Source organism: Pogona vitticeps, chromosome 4 (assembly GCF_051106095.1).
Source record: "Pogona vitticeps strain Pit_001003342236 chromosome 4, PviZW2.1, whole genome shotgun sequence".
Classification (NCBI taxonomy): Eukaryota; Metazoa; Chordata; class Lepidosauria; order Squamata; family Agamidae; genus Pogona; species Pogona vitticeps.
In genome coordinates this window covers 115,451,083-115,472,765 of record NC_135786.1, presented here as the reverse complement: position 1 = coordinate 115,472,765, position 21,683 = coordinate 115,451,083, and the positions used below count along the sequence as shown (strand labels likewise).

Sequence of the window (21,683 nt, the reverse complement as noted above, 5' to 3'; positions counted from 1 at the left end):
GCAATAATTTCAAAAATCATGGCATGGCCTTAAGAAGCCTAGCTCAGTGAGTTAGATTTTTGGCTGTGGAGCTACAATTGGGAATTTGGTTCTCCAGTGTGCCTCCCATGAGAAGAGCTGGCCTATGTATCCTTGGAAAAGTTGACAGTAACTGTGGCTAACAAGTACTTCTGATTACTCTATACCTAGAAGACCCTAGGAAGAATCACTAAGTCTGAATTGACTTGACAATATATGACTATTATTATGTAAGTGCTTACATTAAATATTAAATAACTAAGCTAGGAGTCAAATAACCCATCAGGCTTATTTATTCCTTCAACAAAGTAAATCTCGGAGAATGGGCTTTCATGTTATTTATTTATTTTTAAAATATGTAAACCCTACCTTTCTCCTAAAAAAGACCCAAGGTAGCTCACAGTATTAAAATATAAACAATATTAAAAGCTGAAAAGAATATATTATTGATATATTTCAAAAAAGTAAACAAATATAATATTAAAAACTAGTAGATAAAAATCATACTAAAAGTACTTTGGAAGCAAGAGAAACACAACAGTCCAATATTAAAGAGTCCCCTATTAGACAGCCAGTCACCAAGAAAAAGCCTGCCTGTTTCAGCAAAGATGAGGCAAAGACAGTAGAGGACATGTCTAAAGAAAAACATTGCTAGACAATGCAAGACGCACCTAAAGCGAGGAAATTCTGTTACAAAGGGAAGTGTGGGACTTAAAAGTCTTGACTGGAGTTTTCTAAAGTATAAAAACTGGATCATGCAAGTTGGATATGTTCGAGCAAGATCTCTCCGCTTCCTGGTAGATTTGAGTGGTTACACTGAATGTACTCTGTATTGACTGAAATTCTGTCAATATTTAAATTGGTATGGCACTTTAAGAATATATAGTTACTGTTAATAATTCACATTTAGTTAGTCTGCACAGGTTTTTCTTTGATTATTAGACTATAGAAGACAGCAACTACCGGTGGGGGATGAAAACTCCATGGTAAATATGTAGTCTTTTGTGCAAATATAAACTTTCTGAATCAGCACCCTTAATTATGTACTAGCTCATAATTCAAAGTCACTGTATTCTTCCTCCCCAAATGCCAGGTTTCTGCTAACCATTTGAACTATTTCTCATCTTACTACAGAAATCTTAAAGTATTATGAAAATACAATGAGTGTCTAACACCACTCCTCACTTTTTTTATATCTTCATCAATGAAAAACCTATTTTATCAAAAGTGTGTTCATGTTACTTAATTCCAGCATAATCTATAGGTGAAATTTTGGCAATGCAACTATTAACTACTGTATTTCTTGCTGACCTGTGTTTCTGAAATCCAGCAATGTGAACAATCAGTTTGACTATATGTATCTATTAACAGTTCTGTACATTAGGTAGGCTTCCTATCCCTAAATTGGCAATATGTGTAGCATAGTTCTTTCTTTTATTTGTAACATAACCTGCTATAATTATCATGAAAAAGCAACAGTAAATATACAGAGGATACACTGCTCTCTACCAATTACCTGCACTGAAATTACTGGTTGGAAAAATGTATGTAGACAAACTGAGCAGCTAAGTTTTGAAGTTGGCGCCACAAATCATAACATCCTAAGCCAAGAAAGCCAACTCTACAGTAAACATGCCAGAAATGATCTATGTCAGGCATTTACTCACTTGATTTGGAATTTTAGCAGCTACTCTGCTATTTAAATGAAAGGCTTTTTTCAAGTAGTTTACACTCAGCAGATAGGTAATAATTAAAAGTATGCTGCCTTTTTTCAGTAAAATGCTATAAATATGGTTTCTAAATTAAACAAAGCGAGTAGGGTTTCTACAGGTTTTAGAAACATGGAATTACCTCTTTTTTCTATATGTTTACCATGATACGTTACAGGCAGCTTTTATAAATGGACATTTGATCAACAGCTATCAACGTAGTGCTGAATAAGGACAGGATTTCTGGACTACAAATACCACAATTCTCTATTATGGCAGTTCTATTTACCTTACAGATATCTTACAAATACCTGCCTGTGATGTACTTGGGAGAAAGATCCAATTACAAAGTTTTGAGGTTTAGCTAGACCAAGTTCTACCCAAGCTTCCTGGCCCTGCCGTGATGCTAGCTGGGAGACTTCTTTCTAGGAAGGCGGTCTGGCTAGAGCTTGGCCTAGCTAAGCCTCAAAACTGTCTAGTTCACTTTCCCCCAGGTGAATTACAATTAGGGCACCATTAGGTAGGCAGAACTCCCAGAATAGAGAATTATATTTGTAATCTAGAAAATTCAAAAGTCCCACCCTTAATGCTGAAATGTTTTTAAAGAGTATCAGTATAGTACAAATCTTTTTAAGTTATGAAGGAAGCAATCATCCCTTAAAACTACAGTTTTCAGAAACATGGATTTCTCAAAATTTTCATGGTACATATACTTCCACTGCATGTAAATCTTGATTCATATTTTTTTCCAAAAAAAATAACAATATAATGCTGAAAAGTGTTTCAGTATATCACAAAATATGTTTTAACTTTCAACCATATACAGTATGTCTCAATCTATGGTCTCAAGACATGTCTTAGCATTGTTCCAGAACGACACTAGAAACCAAAAAAGTGGGGAAACACAGCAAAAAGAAAAAGGAGCGCTCAGGAATATGCAAAATATACTGCATACTCATACAGAAATATGGGATCTATTTGGAAAGAGCAATAACACTGTCTGATTATCTAAGTAAATATCCAAAAGATCAAGGAACAAAGAACAGCACAAATACCTGTCCGGTTATGTCCTGAGTCTTTTTTCATCACACCTCCTCTATTCTGATAAGGCTATGGCACACAGCAAAGTGATAGGGGAATTTTTTATGCTAACATGGATCCTGAACATGGAAAAACAAAATAGTAGACAGCGCCAGTGTCAACAGCAGATGGAGTCAATGCCAAAAGTAGACTGAGTCACACAAATAGAGGCAAGTCCAAATAATTCTGGTATTGGTCCCATCCTTCTCCCTATGTACAGTAATTACACTTGGGTGTTACAGTAAAATCCTTATTACCTAACTGAGCTTAATATGCCAACCTTGGTTCAGCAGGCACCTTTCCATAACATCCTTCCTCCCTAATCTATTACTCTTTTACTGAATAAAGGGAAACGATTGTGGCAGTAGATATATGGTTGTGCTAGTGTTCAAAGAAACTATGAACACCAAGAATCACAGCCAATAGTCATTCCATAGGAGGAACTCATACGGGCTCCTGTTTCTACTTACATTTACAAAAAGGAACAGTTTCACAGTCTAGCTGGCAAACATACTGCTAACTTGTAGTTAGCAACGAACTTTGTTCAGTGACAAACAGGTGGCTCATCATACACAAACTAGGAACTAACTCAAATCACTATTCCCAACTAAAGCAGATTCACCGACTCAACTGCTGAATGGTGAGCCAACAATAATGTAAAGTCAAGGAGCTCTGTGATGCAGCAGTCAAACTGCAGTATTGCAGTCAAATCTCCGCTCATGACCCGAATTCAATCCCAAAAGGCTCAGGTAGCTAGCTCAAGGTTGACTCAGTCTTCCATCCTCCCAAGGTTGATAAAATGAGTACTTGCAACTGTTCCATAGTAAACCAGCCCAGAGGTTGGGTGTTCTATAAATCCTTAATCAAAGAAATGTTTATTACGTATGCAACCTTCTTATTTATGGAAGATTTTTAATCTTACTGTCCAATGTTTGCGTTAACTTGCAAATGAATCTACATCACTGCTGAGAAAGCAAAAAAAAAAAAAAATTAAGAGTTCTGATAGCCTTTCGTCTATTCCACTGGTTTTTGTTTTTTAATTTTTATTTTATTTTATTTTCCTTTGGGTTTTGCCTTATATGCTTATACAGACTAACCTTTTCTAAACTTACCACCTCTGAGTTTATTTTGCAGCCCCCATTTTGGAATTTGCTTTACACCAAAACAAAAAACAAAAAAATTGTCCTCACCATGGATTTTGTAACTTTTATGTTGTCAGCTCTGCACTGTCCAGCCTGATGAAGATTTGCACACAGTCAAGATATGTTTTCCTTCTGATACTTTGGTTGTCTAATAAAGGTATCACCCACTCTTTTCTATGGATTATGTAAAAGGACCACACAGCTTCCCCCCACTTTTTGTTAAATTATCTAAAGTACTTTCTCAAGCTGCATTCATAATTACTTTTTAACTATCACATAGTTGGCTGATGTTTTACATGAATGTATACCATTCTGTTTAACTTATATGCAAAATACATCATGCGAAAGTCTGGACTGGAGGAATCCCAAACCGGAATTAAGATTGCCGGAAGAAATATCAACAACCTCAGATATGCGGATGATACCACTCTGGTGGCAGGAAGTGAGGAGGAATTAAAGAACCTTTTAATAAGAGTGAAAGAGGAGAGCACAAAAAATGGTGTGGCATCAAAAAAAAAAAATAAGATCATGACCACTGGTCCCATCACCTCCTAGCAAATAGAAGGGGAAGATATGGAGGCAGTGACAGATTTTACTTTCTTGGACTCCATAATCACTGCAGATGGTGACAGCAGCCACGAAATTAAAAGACGCCTGCGTCTTGGGAAGAAAGTGATGACAAACCTAGATAGCATCTTTAGAAGCAGAGACATCACCTTGCCGACAAAGATCCGAACAGTCAAAGCTATGGTTTTTCCAGTAGCAATGTATGGAAATACATAAAAAATTGATGCTTTTGAATTGTGGTGCTGGAGGAGACTCTTGAGAGTCCCCTGAACTGCAAGGAGATCAAACCTATACATTCTAAAGGAAATCAACTCTGAATGCTCACTGGAAGGACAGATCCTGAAGCCAAGGCTTTAATACTTTGGCCATCTTATGAGAAGAGAAGACTCCTTGGAAAAGACCCTGATGTTGGAAAAGAGTGAAGGCAAGAGGGGAAGGGTACAACAGAGGATGAGATGGTTGGACAGTGTCATCGAAGCTACCAACATGAATTTGACCAAACGCAGGGAGGCAGTGGAAGACAGGAGGGCCTGGCGTGCTCTGGTCCATGGGGTCACGAAGAGTCAGACACGACTTAACAACTAAACAACAACAATAATACCATTCTGTAATGATAGTACTATCTAGTGATTAATACATTTCAGAAGCAAAACATTAGTTAATGTGAAAACATTAACATGTAATTACTTATTTCAGATTAGCAGCATACCAGGTTAAACAAGCCACTATCTTTCTTCTTCAGTTACACCCCCAATTATTAACTGAGGACAGCAATATTTCAGTCAGCACACTGGAAGACTCATCCATCAAACAGTTACTGTAGGTCCACAAACTAAAAAGACTTCCAAAGTGATAAAAGTGGTACAGGCAGCTAGACTTTAACTAGCTTGGGCAGGCAGCTAGACTTTAACTTCTTTTTCTGGTGTAGTAGAAACTGGGGCTCTCAGTTTTTAGAAAACACCAGATTGAAGCAAGCACTGCTCTCCAGTGTATTAAAAACATTCCCCTATAACACAACCAGGGGTTGACAGAAATGAAAGCCATCTGGAAATGCCATCAAGATCATAAAGAACATTGTTACTATCAGAAACAAGGTACTTTGGTAATGGCCTCTCTAAGTTGTTCTTAACTTAGGATTCTAGGTGTGCTGGGAAATGACACATCAAGGATCCAGTTAAGATAAAACATACCAAGTTTTTGGTAGCATACTCCTAGCTGGCAAATCCACTCTCATTAATAAAAGGAAGAAGTGAGTATGACTAGACACAGTGTACTAATGTGTTTATTCATTATTGATAAACCAAAATTCTGCAGAATTCTGGTTTGTTCAATCCAAACTGGTCAACATTTTTAAACTGAAAGCGGGCTCTAGTTTAATGTTTTGCCCATGTGAAAATATAAAAACTGCTTTAATATAATGTGACTCCAGGTATCTGACTTCAGGTAACATGTCAGTTTTGGTAATTAACAGACATCAAATCACACTTTAAAAATTATTTGTTGAGTTAAACAGATCCTTCAGTCATTTTCCAAACAACATTAGATGTTACCCTTTGTAAACAAAAACACAATAATTTCAAAATGCAGCAAAGTATTAGCTGTAGTTTTGATTGTAACCAAAAATATGGAACTAAACATTTATTTCCTGGATACCAATCCTCATCAATCCATGACTGTCAGTACGTATATGGATCCTCAAAGCCTGAAAGAGCAAGATAAGTAAGCAGTTCCAAGTAAATCTGTCCACCAATGCAATGCTTTGAAGCTCTTTGAAAAGAGAAAGCCATGTGAAGAAATAATTTTTCTCTTCCCTTCATTTCTGCTGACTGGAAGCTGCCAAACCAGATAACAGCTGACATGCCAGAGACTGAAGAAGTTATTTAACTATCATGGGTATAGGTGCTCTCTGAAGCTTTGCACACAATTTTCCCACACCAGTGTGGAAGAACAAAGTAAAAAAAATGACCTTGAAACTTATTTAGCAGTTTACGGTCTCAGTGTATTGGAATAAACCTCTCTCTACTCATAATGGTTCCAAGCACATTTACCATCCTGAACCAGTAATACTGCTTCAGCAAACTTGCCTACCAAAGTTCCAGATCTTGACTTAGTTAGACACGGGTTGGCCACATTCAAGCCATGGGCACCCCTCAGAGCCCCCAATCCCAACTCCTAAAAAAGTTTTAAATGTTCAGAAATTCCCCATCTTCCCCCTAAGGAACAGGGAGAGGTGTGTTTACCATGTTTTGAAGGGGGCCCGGTATCCTGGAAGGCATATGCCCAATTTTTTTTAACTTTTCAAAAAAAATACTTTGGGCTACTAGGAGTCACAATGGTTTAAAAAAGCTTTTTAAAATTAGCTGAAAAAGGGATTTAACAAAACTCTTCCAGCAACTTTTAAACAATTAAACAATTTAAAAAACAAGTGAATTTGCCTTTTTGGCCATGCCCTTCCCTCTTTAGCCCTTACAAAAAGTTTTCTTCAGTAGGATTTTGGTCCCAGAAAGGATATGATGCATCCAGAGATTTCTGATGGGCTTTGATTTCAGATAGACCATTTTCATAAACAGACCAGTATTTTTGCTCATCAATGAATAACAAGTACTATTCCTATCTATCAATCCATCTATTTCAGAAGACTCTTATATTAAACCTATTCCTGACAGTAAAAGACAGCAAGCCTTATTTTTTCCTGGAGTAAGTGAAATGTCAAGTCCAGGAATGCATGTTATAAACTTATTTGGGAATGAAGCTTTCAGTTCTTTGAACCCAGATGTCAATATTATACAATATGTCTTACATGCTCAGCTGTGGAACTTGACGGATAATTTAATCACAGATCCCTCTCAATGCAAAGGATTACTATCAACTTACAGCAGGAAAGAAACTCCCAACAAAGCACATGGAACAAGCTCTAGGCTGCAAATCTCAGTATACTTGCATATAAGAAAAAATTCAATGAGAATTATACTTAAATACATAAATTTGGTTGCAATAAAAACAATCTCTGTGCTATTGATAGCCAGAGCCCTGCCATTCTGTTTAAACTGTTCTTTCTTTTCAATATTTTTTCACGAAGCACAGGGAGAGACAATATTTAAGAATATGATCCAGTTTTAACACAACAATTCATAAAGATGTCAAGGAAACTGATACAACAAAATAATTTTTATAACTGCATTCTCTGGAGCAAAAATGGCAACTTATCTTTGCCTATTTTTGCTGTTCTCTTAGATAACTATCCTTTCTCCTGTATCACCCAATCTGACCATTTACTTGAAGCAGTCAATGAATCATCCACTACAGCTGACAGCAAATGTCATGATTTTTCGGGCTCTTTGGCCGTGTTCTGAAGGTTGTTCTTCCTGACGTTTCGCCAGTCTCTGTGGCTGGCATCTTCAGAGGACTGGAGTAGGAACTGTATCCATGCTCTGTTGCTGTTTGTCAACTATCCAACAAACAGCAACAGAGCATGGACAGAGTTACTACTGTACTCCAGTCCTCTGAAGACGCCGACCACAGAGACTGGCGAAAAGTCAGTAAGAACAACCTTCAGAACATGGCCAAAGAGCCCGAAAACCCACAACAACCTTCATGATTATAGTTTTTTAGAAATTAAGAAGCTGCATAGTAATCTTTTTATAACAGCTAATGGTTAACCAAAGGATTACTGCTCTTAACTAAAATAATTACAACAACCTTGTCTACTAGACAACAAAACCAAGGAACAGTAAGGTGCATGTAAGATTACATTCTTGTTAAGCTAATGCATGCTCTACTGTTTCATTTATTTTGCTTTGTATCCACCAGCAGTGTGAATACATGAATAAGCTGTACTGAAAAAAATCCAGTTTCAACTCCTGATAATAAAAATATAAAGTGACAAACGGCTCTGAAAAACATGAACTTCAAGGGAGAGAGGCACAAAAGAAAATCTGTGAAAAATAAAACAGATTGTGAACATAAAAGAACAGAGCAAGTCCATGCTTATATTTTCTTCTGCCAATCTTATTTTGAACTATGGCAACAAATGTTTGGTTGGTTGAATATTTTTATCCTGTCTTTCTCCTCAAAAAGAATTCAAGGTGGTTTATTTACATCATTTAAAAAAATCCAGAAGCATGGTTGATGGTATTGAAAGCCACTGAGAGGTCCGGCAGAACCAACAGGGGCACACTCCCCCTGTCCAGTTCCCAGCAAAGCAGTCTCTGTCCCATAACCAAGCCTGAAGCCAGACTGAAACAGAGCTAAATAATCTGTCTCAGCCAGGAACCCCTGGAGCTGAGAAGCCACAATCAATTCCAGCACCTTGCCCAGAAATGAGATATTAGAGACTGGCTGCTAATTATCCAGCGCTGTGGGGTCCAAGGAGGGCTTTTTCAATAACAGTCTTATTACTGCCTCCTTTAAGCATGTCAGGATGCTACCTTGCTACATGGAGATATTCATTACCCCTTCGACCACTCGAAGTAGAAATGAATGTTTTTATAATGTTTATATGCCAGGAAACTCTGTAAATGTGTTCACATATGTACCTTCTGATGTGCCCCATTCAACCATTTGCAACATTTTTCTACTAGGCTATCAGAAATTTTTTATTTACCTTATGGTTACTTCCTTTGTATTACTATAAATACATGTTACAGAGCATACAACACAATTTCACCATTTAGCCAGTATTTTTCAGCAGTAAAAAACCCTTTCTGTTCATATTAGAATCTTCCTACTTCTCTCATTATGCAATCACCAGTATTTTCCAGCCAGGATTATGGCTGTTTGGAACAAAAGGGCCATGATGGACCACATCAAAGGACATCTAGTAAAGCATTCTGTTCCCACAGTAGTCAACTGGAGGCCTATAGAAAGCCCGCAAATCGCATGGCGTGCACACAACGGTACTCATCTTCTCCTTTCCCCTTGAAACTGGAATCCAGAGAAATGCTACTTCTGATACTGGAGATAATATACAGCCACCATGCCAGCTTCATTTTCCATGGGATGAGAGACATAGTAGAAAACTGAAGAGGTCAAGCACTGTAACATACATCTCAAACAGAGCACTGAGGAAATCACACAGAAAGCCTCTTAACTAGTTAAAGGTCCTCCTTCTCTAATAGTTTAGATTATGTATTAAATGTGCCCATTTTGGGGAGATCCACAGCTAACGCAAACCAGATCAAGCATTGTCATATACTTGCCTGCAAAAAAATTTTTAAAAGTCATAAAGTCCCTGCACACAGTCAAAAGACAAGGGCAGGTGAGCAGTAAAACTTCATAAAGTTATCTTCCAATCCACACAGATTTTCACCAGGCTGGGCACACAGAGCTGTGCTTTATAGCAAAGAACAACAGTAATCTTAGAGCTACAGAGCTTGAAAGGACCTCAATGATCATTGAGTCAAGCCCCTGTCAAGGAGGCACAAAGGGGAATCTAACACCAACCTCTGACTCCACAACCAGAGACCTAAACCACTAAGCTATCCAGCATCTCCCAGTCTAGGCTTATATATAGCACCAAAGAATGTTTTAAAGAAAGTATTTTCAATAACTACAAGGAGAAACATTAAATCAGGTAAGATCTTGGTGTTCAAAGCTAAACTACTAGGAATAAAGTTATAATTTGCTTACCTTCTATAGAAGGGGCCTGGTCCTGGGCTGCATACAGCATCTCTTTGAAAGCCTGCCAAAAGAAAAAAGGGTAAACCTGTCAGCACAACACACTAAGTTACTTTGATCAGTCTGTCTTACAGAGTAGCAATTAAAGTCTTTTTACTCCTCAGAGCTGACAGAGAAAAACACTGAATGTGAAGTTAATTCAGTTACATATATTCTCAGTACAAAGAGGATAAATACTGTACTGTACACTTACTACATACAACAGCTCGCTGTAATAGCCAAACATTCTCAAGATCCTCCATTCTCTGACTACGATCATTCAAGCAAATATTTTAAAGAGATTACTGCCAAAGTTATAAAATTAACTGGGAGGCTGGGAAGGAAAGGAGAAACATAACAGATTTTATTAGCATTAAAAATTACTACAATAATACGTTGTTGAACAACTGTATGCTCTAAAAAGGTTGAATAAAACTGTCTGTAATATAAAACCTATCACATTCCAAAGTCAAATACTTCCCCTGGTCAGCAAGTAGTTTTGTGCCCAAGAGTATACCTACAAATGCCAATTTTAACATTGCTGCATTAAAGGTCATCAGTTCTCTCATTAATAAAAATATATTTCAGCTGTATATGCAAACCTTCTATATAGGTCATTAAAGTAAAAGAGCAAAAGAGGCTTTTGAAATGTATAGATTCAACAGTACAGTATTACACATATTATAACTTGGGATAAAGACCACATTAAAGAAAAGTAATCAAACCCCACTAAGCAGCTCCTTCAAAATTGAACCTCTGAAGGTGGGAGGCATATTTGATAGGATACTCAAAGAGGTCCAGCTTCATCCATTCTAACTGCCAAGACTATTGTTCTCTCACCAAAACTGAGCAAATAGATGCTCTGGCCAATGAGAGATTTGAGTCCTCCATCTCTTTTGGAACAGCATGACTGATTTCTATGATCCCTCAGCACTGGCCAACAGACAATTGGTAGGATCCATACCGTCCAAGGCATTTTCTCAGGTGAAATGGCTGTCCCAAGGAGGAAGAACAGCTGGCATAACTTGAAAGGATTTTCCTCTGTTGGTCAACAACGGAAAGTATCTATCTGCTGCTTCAAATCAACAGCAGAAGAGTGGAAAGCAAAGCTAATCAAGGTTCAAGGATTTTCAAGAGAAGACAGAAGAAAGAAGAAAACATAAAGACTATTAACTTAATTTCCATTCTTACCTTAACAGAATATAGAGACATTGGGACATTGATGGATGTGATATTTTTATTATATTAATAATTTATAATTCAATATTGAATGATCTGATAGTCAAACTGAATTTCTGTTTTAGGGGGAGTACATTAATTTTGATATATCTTACACACAGCTTAGTTAAAATGGCCGCAAAAGCATCAGGAAAAACACCAAAGGGCAACTGATACAACTGATACAAAAAAACCAAGGGAGAAGTCACAAAGATATCACAAATGGGGAAAAAAAAACATTGTCTCTGTCTTCTCTTTTTGTGCTTAAAAGCACAGACCTTTGTCTGATGGGTCTGTGTGCCCCAGTGATGACCTTCTTTCTTTCCTCTTTTCCCCATTGTTCCCTCCTTCCCTCCTTTCCTGCCCTTTTTTTAAACCTAAGTCATCTTAGGTTTTAAAAAAATCTCCCCCTAGGGGTAGTGGACAGATTAACCGGTTTTGCATTAGTTCCTATGGTAACTAATGCTTCGATTTACAACCGATGCCTCTACATACAAACAAGAGCTGGAACGGATTAATTGGTTTTAATGCATTTCAATGGGAAATGCTGATTCGACCTACAAACATCTTCTGGGATGGATTAAGCTCATAAACTGAGTCATGACATACGGACTTAAGAACTTATTTGTAGCTGTGGGATCAGCTTTTTGTCCTTTTCAGGAGACTGGATGATTACGGTGATCAGGGTGTTTCTTGTTATGGGTGTATATTTGCGATGGGCAGCTTTGCTTTGGGGGGAGGTGATCTGTCATTGTGATTGATGGGTGTTGTTAGCTAGTCTTGTGTGTACAGTGATCACCAGTCCTTGTGGCTGGGTAGAGTCCATTGACCTTTTTACAGGCTGTATTTTTCAGTGCTGGGAGCCAGGCTTTCTTGAGTTTTAGACTTCTTTTTTGTTCAAGCTCTGCCAGTGTTTGTGGATTTCAATGGCTTCCCTTTGTAGCCTAAGATAATGATTACTGGTATTGTCCAGTAGTTCTGTGTTTTGAAACACACGCAAAACAGGATTTCATGTCCAGCTTGTTTCAGGGCATATTTAGACACTCAATTTTTCTGGTAGTTTATTTATTTATTTATTTATTTATTGGACTTATATACCGCCCCATAGCGCTACAAGCACTCTCCGGGCGGTTTACAATTTTAATTATAAAGGCTACACATTGCCCCCCCCAGCAAGCTGGGTACTCATTTTACCGACCTCGGAAGGATGGAAGGCTGAGTCAACCTTGAGCCGGCTACCTGGGATTTGAACCCCAGGTCGTGAGCACAGTTTTAGCTGCAGTACAGCGTTTTAACCACTGTGCCACGAGGCTGCAGTGTCTCTCATGTTCTTTGATTCTGGTGTGGATGCTGCATTTTGTGGTCCCAATATATAACTGGCAACAACTGCAAGGTATCCAGTATACACCTGCAGTGGTGAGGGGGCCCCTTTTGTCCTTTGCTGACCGAAACATTTTTGTATTTTTGTGGTGGGTCTGAATACTGTTTGTAGGTTGTGTTTTTTCAAAAGTTTCCCCATGCGGTCTGTGACCCCTTTGATGTATGGCAAAAATATTTCATTTGTGGGTGGCTGTTTTTCTTCTTCAGTTTTGTGTTTTTTCGGTTTGATGGCTCTTGCAATTTTGTTCTTGGAATAGCCATTTGTCTGTAGGGCCCAATTCAGATGGCTGAGTTCAGCGCTGAAAAACTGAGCTTCACAGTTCCGATTCGCACGGTCAATGTTTTGGTTATGCCTCTTTTTTGTCATGGGTAAAGAAAAAAAAAGTGTGCTGCTTATATACCGCCCCATAGTGCTTCAAGCACTCTCTAGGCGGTTTACAAGTTAATTATGCAGGCTACACATTGCCCCCCCCCCGTGAGCTGGGTGCTCATTTTACTGACCTTGGAAGGATAGAAGGCTGAGTCAACCTTGAGTTGGCTACCTGGGATTGAACCTCAGGTCGTGAGCACAGTTTGGCTGCAGTACAGCAGTTTAACCACTGCGCCACGAGGCTCTTCAGGGTAGTGGTTGGAGTGTTTGTGTAGGTATCAGTCTGTGTGGGTGGGTTTTCTGTAGACCATGTGTCCCAATAGATCAGGTTTGCGTATGGCCATGTCATCTAAGAAAGGGAGTTGGCCCTCTATTCCCTTTTCCATAGTGAATTGTATATTTGGGTGGATGCTATTGAGATGGTTTAGAAATTCTTCCAGTTTTTCTTCACCATGGCTCCAAATTGCAAAGGTGTCATCCATATATTTGAATCAGATTTGGGTATGAAGGGTGCTGAAGTCAGGGCTTGTTTTTTTAAATGTTCCATGTAGAAGTTCGCTATAACCGAGCTGAGGGGGCTCCCCATGGGCATTCTTTCCTATGGGAAAGAATCCACATAACCCACAAAAAAAGGACTCCACAGACAAAGAACTACTATTCCTTCACATCATACAATATCAGCCAAAAAATGAGAAGTCATGATTGGGACAAGATCAATGCCCTCTCATACATAATGATGGAAAAAGAAATGGTGGACCACACAGCCAGACAAAAACAGAAATTCAACAAATACCAAACAAGTCAACCAAAACCTACACTAGACACCTCACGCATCATCATCAACCTATCTTTGTATAACTGGATGAGAACATGAATGGGTTAAAATTATAAGGAAGAAGATATAAAATATAATTGTAGAGTTTAAAGACTTAGGAAAAATGGCAAGGTAGGTGTTAAGTAAGCTTAGTAAGAAAACATATCAGCAAAAGTAATAATGATATATATTGTTCTCTATCACATTCTGTATTTTTATATTTACCCCAGTACACTATCCTGTTCCAAACCCCCTTCCCTATGATCTTTCCTTACCCAATCAAAAATGAATAATAATTTTTCAAAAGGCTCAAAGAGCCTTTGTACCAGTCGAGGAGACCTTCAACTCACATGGCTGATTTGGCTCCTCAAGAGTTAGAATCTATCCTGATAAACCCCCCCCCCCCGATTTTTTTCCCTTCACTGAAACCCCATACAATCACAGACAAAGAAGAATCTCTCTATGCCCACTCATAAATAAAAGACAACAGCAAGGATTTCCTTACTTTTAAGGCCTGATTCTTCCAACTGATCAGATGGTTTCCATCATGGCTGATCACTGTATGATGTGTGTAACAAAAAATGATGCTGAATTTTCTGGTCTTTCTCTTCCCAATCATTTCTTCCCACTGTGATGTGTCTTTCTAAACTGGAAGGCAGACATTGTCTGCTTTTTATTTTATTTTTAAATCTATTTTTATGTTTTCTTCAAGTCTTCCCACTTGAAGAACAGTGTGTACTGGGAGCAAAGAATGTTGTATTACCATTGGTACCATCAGCTGATTAATCTGGGTGACTTGTTATGCATAATTTCTGCTTAGTAATTATTCGATCTCTGCAAGTGACTCAGATTCAGCATTCTAATAAGTCACTGGCTGAAATCCCATTGCGTAGTGCTAGACATTCAGTCCATTCCTTGCTGACACCCCCCCCCCAAATCCTCACTACAATTCTCAGGGTACACATCTCTAAAAATCACAACAAATTACTCTTTCTTTGCTGATTAGGAATGGACTGAATGCCATGAATTTTCTTACACTAAGATTCAGGATTTCAGCCAATATGTTTCTATTATTACAGCAACCAATTTACTTTTAATTATTCAGGAACTATGGCAATGCTCAAACAAAAATGGCAAGTGCCAAATGAAATCAACGGAGTGTTACAGTGCTAATTATTTTGTAAACTACTAATTTCAGTTTTAAGATCTTATCTTTCCCTATCGAAATGTTGACCCTTTAAGAACAAATGAATGACTAGCATTCAACGTTTAGGAGAATGCAAACAAAAATGTGTAGAACACATATGAAGAAATGCTCACTTAAAGTTAAAGTTTTACAAAGTAGGTAAGTTGTCTAAGATAATAGATATTTATTTATTAAAGAGTAAGGAAAATGGTAGAAATAAAGGAACAAAGAACTCCAAAGGTTTAGCATCCAAGCCACCAGCTAAAGAAGATCTTACCATCTAGGGCGATTCTGATAAATCACATGGAGAACTAAAATTACAAAACAGATGAATTTACTATCCACAGCACAATGTTTTCATATTTAGCACTGCTAACCTCACACCTTGCAACAATAATTCACTGTTAAGATCCAACCAACATTCACACCACCTATTCTGAGAACTTCACTAATCCATTATTATCTAAGAAGCAGATTGTTATGATTCTTGCTGATATTTGTAGGAAAGAGATACATTCCTTTTCTTTCATTACAACAGTGACTGAAGTTAAACCACTCATACACAGGTGGCATGTAACTCGTATAAATCATGCCTTCCTCTATTCTTAGCATATTAAAATTCAGATTTTAACTACTAATTTATTAGCAATGACTGAATTAACTATCCCCAGAAATACACATGCCTATATTATCCCAATTGTCTTTGTTCTGCCACTCTCTTTTGTATCAACTACTTTTTATTTAATTAGTACAGGAGTGGCTTTCCTTTTGTTTCATGTTTTAATTTCACATTTATTTATTGAAATTTATTTTATGTCAAGGTCATGTTATTGTAAGCCACCGAGATTAGTTAGTGGACTGTGTGTGTGTGTGTATTACATTAATTTTATATTTATTTATTAAATGCTTTTTATTTCAATTTGTATTTCATTAGTTGTTCTTACAATATTTCATACTATAGGGCACGAACTGTGGTTTGGAGGATTGGACCCACAGGTGTTGCACAAGCATGCAGGATTCCCTACCCCATCTCCTCCCAGGGGTGCCCATTCTGAAGATGAAGGCAGGGCGGGGAAATTGGGGTGCCCAAACAACATTTGTGAGCATAATCCACTGAACATGCTGAACTGCAGTTCAGGCCCTTCTCTAGAATATATAATTACCACTGATTTACCCCCCTAAAAACAAAAGCACCCAGAAATCTCAGGTACTTGAAAGGAAATGAAAAACATAGATAAGACAAATTTGCATACCTGGTGCATACCTATCATTTGCACATCATATAATTATTGAAAACGTTATGATCTTTAGCTTTTTGGTACCATACAAAAGCACCCCAGGCTAAGGTCATGTCCTTTCCAATCTAAGCAGTCTCTCATTCTACAAAGCAATCCATTCCTTAATCCAGGCTAGTACACAAGCCCTGTAGTAGGTATTCCAATCCGGGAGACCAAAACCTGTCCTTTTAGAATCTTGCAGTGCCACATGGCGCAGTGGTTAAACCACTGTACTGCAGCCAAAACTGTGCTCACGGCCTGGGGTTCAAATCCCAGGTAGCCGGCTCAAGGTTGACTCAGCCTTCTATCCTTCCGAGGTCAGTAAAATGAGTACCCAGCTTGCTGGGGGGGGGGGGGGGGGAAGCAATGTGTAGCCTGCATAATTAACTTGTAAACCGCCCAGAGAGTGCTTGAAGTGCTATGGGGTGGTATATAAGCAGCATGCTTTGCTTTTAATCCTCAGTTTCTTTCCTGGCCAAACAAATTTCATTATTTTTTAATTATGTGAAGGAGGGGAGTGTACGAGTGAGCCATCCGTGATAACAGAGGCCATAGGAGAAGAAAAAGGGAGGTAGAACAAAAAGATGAAGGGTGACAGTTACAAAAGATGCGGGAGAAATAGAATCAGGAGAAAAGGCAGGAAAGACGGAAGGTTTGCCTAGTAGAAGAGGCGAGAGGGAAAGAAGGGGTGGAGCAAGAAATTTCAGTTTGGGAGGAAAATATAAATAAGGGGTGTGCTGGTTTAGTTCAGTGGTGGCAGATTATGAACGAAAGAGAGCTGAAACCAGAAGGAAAGAGTTTGAAAGGATCCGGACACAAAGACTATTAAGAGACTTTCCGAACTTAAAGGTTAGTGGATTTCTGCCTGAGCCTAGCTGTGGTGATTCGGAACCAACGATGTATATGACAAAAGAATGGACAGCGATTGTGGTACCTCGTGAGGTGGTGTTACGACGAGAGGCAAAGATAGTCCACAACAGGTTCTACAATAGACCTGACGAAACAGGCTGGATACGGCACGCATGCTGTGGCAGGATCTGTGCTCTCTGCAGTACTCCTCCCCCAAGACTGGAATACAAGGGATGGCATGGGGGGCATCCCCGTTAAGTTCATGGGACTATGGCAAGAGTTTTGGTTCTATGAGTGTTGGCCTGTTGCCAGAGTTAAGAGTTTTTGACCCTATAAGTAATGCGCTGGAGTAAATAAGTGTTAATAAAGATGAAAGTTCGAAAGTTATAAAGACATCTCTGTTGTCATTTCCCGCTGAAGAAGAAGGGTTGCCCCCAAAAGTAGAGGAACCCACTTACAAATTAAAACCCTGAAAAGTGTTTGCTTTAGCATCACTGGTATTGTCTGAAAAAGAAAGATTAGTTTAGGTAGCACATTCATTTTGAGTACTCTTACTATTCTCCACCAGTGAAATTTATAACTTCTTCCACTTTTCCTGATCTCTGTGTACTTCCTTTAAAAGCTTCATGTAATTGTCTTTCATTAATGTCCTTGTCATATTTGTCATTTGGATTCCCAAATGTTTAACTCTTTTTTCCTCTTCAAAGCCTGTTGTGTCTATCACTTTGTGAATCTCCTGTGTTCAAATATTTTTGCCTAAAATTTTTGTATTCTGCCAATTCGCTTTCTTTCCCACCATTTTCCCAAAACTTACTAGCATTTCCAACATATCATCAACAGCTTTACTGGGTTATTCCGAAATCAGAACTAAATCATCGGCAAATGCCTGTAATTTTTATTCTTCTCCCCTTATTTTTAACCCTCTTATGTTTTTACTAGTCCTGATTTGCTCAATGAGGACTTCCAATGAGATTATAAATAGTAATGGCGATAGTGGACAGCCCTCTCTTGTCCCTTTCTATATCTTAATGTATTAGTTAATTAATTCTAATTTTCGCTTTTTGTTTAGTATAGACAGTCTTTAATGGCGTGATAAATCTTTTTCCCATGTCCATCAATTCTTATTGCTGTATCATAAACTTTCAGTTCAGATTGTCAAATGTCTTTTCTGCATCTAAAAAGATCACAGCCCCTGATTCCTCCAGATGCACTTCATAGTATTCAAGTATATTTAGAATCACTCTAAGATTATTTCTTATTTGCCTCTTTGGTAGGAAACCGGATTGATCCTGGTGAAGTACTTGTGAAAGAACTTTTTCAGTCTAGTTGCCAATACTGTAGAATAAATTTTATAATCCACATTTAGGAGTGATATTGGCTTGTAGTTTTTGATTTCCATAGAGTCTGTTCCCTCTTTATGAATGGTAATTAATGCTTCTGTCCATGATGGCGAGATTTCCCTTTCTTGTTATACAGCTTCTAGCAGTTTCTTATATGGTTTAAGAAATATAACCTCAAAAGTTTTGTACTATTCCGCCAGAATCCCATCTCCTCCTGGGGATTTCCCTTTCTTTTGCTTCCTAAAGGCTTCTGCTATTTCATTAAATGAAAATTGCTCATTCACTATCTGCTTTTGTTCACCAGTCAGTGTTATATTATTGTGTTTACCCAAATATTCTCGCTGTTTCTCTTTGGGGATCTACTTTTCTGGATAAAAATGTTGATAAAATTTCTCTACAATCTTCTTTATTTCTTCTTGTCTAGATTTTATAACTCCTCAACTCATCTTTCAAGTTCTGAATTATGGATGTTCCTCTTTCTTCCTGATCTATTTGTATTTTCAAAAAAACTGTCTTGCAAATTTCATTCTTTTCACAATTTCTTGTGTCATCAAAATATTTAATTGATATTGTGTTACTTAGCTTCTTCCTCAATTTTGTTTTGGTTTTGCTTTAACTGTTTTTTGCACAAAGACAGTATCTTTTCTAGTTCTTGTTATTTTGCCATCCTCTCTTTTTCTTTGCTGCAAATCTTATTGTTGTTGTTGCTACTGTTACTGTTGTTATTATTATTATTAAGCCCCAGAAAAAGACTTTACTTGCTTCCCATGCTGTAACCCTTGATGTTTCTGGAAGTGTGTTAAGTTTAAAAAACTATGTCCACCTCTTCTTTTATTTATTTTGTAAGGATATCAATTCTTGACAACTTCCCAACTCTTTTCAATGCCTGATAGTACCTTTTTTTTCCACAGACAGATTTGTGGGAGAAGATGATACATTACCATCTTTTGAAAGATCTGTGAAACACCTCTGAAAAGGAGCTGAAAACAGTTTAGCTCACTTTTAAAGTAAAATTCTAACAAATATTGAATATGTTCTGTTTATTTTTATTTAGTTATTTATTTGATTTATACCCCACCTATCTGGTCTACTCAAATGTTTGCTTCTGAAACAGATGGGAGATTTTGCAAAACATTATTTTTAGTACTTTCATAAGATTTTCTGTATTTAGTACTCCAAATCAGTTGATGTTAAACTATTTGTCACTTGCAATACTTGTACTGCACACATGTCAGTTCTTTATGGTGTGAGAAACTTCAGAAGTTGTATCCTGTACTTTTCTACAATTCTGTGCCTCAAGTTATACATTCCTACATTTATTTATTCATTCATTCATTATTTATTTATTTATAACCCACCTTTCTCCAAATAAAGGAATTTCAGGCAGCTTACGAAACATTCAAACATTGTAGCTTAAAAGTATAATAAATTACACTATTAAAACACAATTAATATCATCATATTAAAATCAAAAAATTAAAAAAATAAAATAATTTAAAAGCACAGCATCTCCTATTAAAACTGCTAGTTGCTCCCCTGAACAGAAAAATTATCTACCTGTAATAGAAGGACAATAGGGAGGAGCCAACCTGCCCTTCCTTGGAAGAGGGTTCTACAGCCTAAAGGCACTTCCTGAAGACTTTCCAAGGTAATCCATGTACAGCATATAATAATCCAAGAACAATATAACTATGGTATGTTTTACCATGGCCAAATCGGGGCTCTCCAGGAACAATCAAAGCTGGAGTACTAGCTTTAGCTACAAGCACACTCCTGGCCACTGCTGAAACCTGGGCATCCAGGCTTAGCAAAAAGTCCAGAGTTCACCATGGCTACAAACCTGAGTTTTCAAGGAGTGTAATTCCATCCAGAACTCCCTACTCCCAGTCCCTATTCCCTGATCTGCTTTCAACTGACAAGGAATACTTCTGACTTGTCTGCATTAAGCTTCAATATTTTCTCCCTCATCCAGTTCATTATTGACATTAAACACCAATTTAAAATTAGAACAATTGTCTCAGATTTGGAAAAAAAAAAATCAGAAACAGAGTTGGAAATACCAAACCCCTAAATGTTGGACCATTCCCAGCAGTTTTATGTTTATGTTAAAGAGGACAAGAAATGGAACAAAACCCTGAAGGACTCCCTCAGGCAATGGTCAGGGCAGCAACCAGGATTCCCTGGTACTTCTCAGTTCAACTTTCCAGACAATACAAAACCATGCTTCCCAGTTCAACTCCAAAGAGACAGCCCCAAAGTATATCACAGTTGATGATCCCAAATGTAACAGAGAACTGCAGCAGAAGCAACATGTACACACTATACTAAGCTAGTTCTCAAGACAACTCATCTACAAAGTCAACCTAAGCTATCTCTATCTTATAATGAGGCCTGGCATCAAGCCGAAATGGATCTAGATAATCTATCTCTTCCAGAAACCCTTGGAACAGAGAGGTCACAAAAAATGCCAAAAGCTTACCCTAGAACAGAACAGAGGAGATGGGTTGCTAGTTATCCAATATTATGCGATTCAAGAAATGCTTCTCTGTCAATCATCTTACTATAACCTCTCTTAGGCATCCTGGAGCACTGTCTTGTTCCTGGGAGGCATTCATTACTCTCATATCCACCTTGATCAGCCCTCCCAGTTACTTTTGAGTTTAGAGATCAAAAGAAGGGTCCAACATACTGTCAAGTGATTGCTATCACTGAACAATATGAGTCACTAAGATGAACTGAATCTTTTTTTAAGTGTCAGCCAGAACAGACTTTTTCCAGCCATCTTTGACAATCCCAACAAGTTCTTCCAACACCATACCTAACACCACTGTAGACAGCTTGGGCAGAAAGACTGATGGTAAATGGTAACAACAGAATCCCTAATTTGTCTCTCTGCATCAACCCATTACTGATACTTGAACCTGGCACCTAACTAGACCAACATTCTGATGAGTGATTACTCACTGATGTCTGCAACACATGCTCACTGATCTTCCAACATATGTTTATACAACACTCATGTATGCAGGTGGACAGACGTCCACCTTCCTGCTCTTCTAAACGCAATGGGGCCTGTTA

At 37.9% G+C, this 21,683-nt stretch overlaps 1 protein-coding gene across 1 annotated transcript in view; it reads right to left on the bottom strand.

Annotated features, from left to right (window-relative positions):
- XPR1 (xenotropic and polytropic retrovirus receptor 1) overlaps nucleotides 1–21,683 on the bottom strand; it is a 178,317-nt gene that overhangs the window by 150,536 nt on the left and 6,098 nt on the right. Inside the window, exon 2 of the mRNA XM_020789740.3 lies at nucleotides 10,145–10,196. Within this exon, the coding sequence (XP_020645399.1) occupies nucleotides 10,145–10,196 (52 nt within the window). The remainder of the gene's footprint in view (nucleotides 1–10,144; nucleotides 10,197–21,683) is intronic.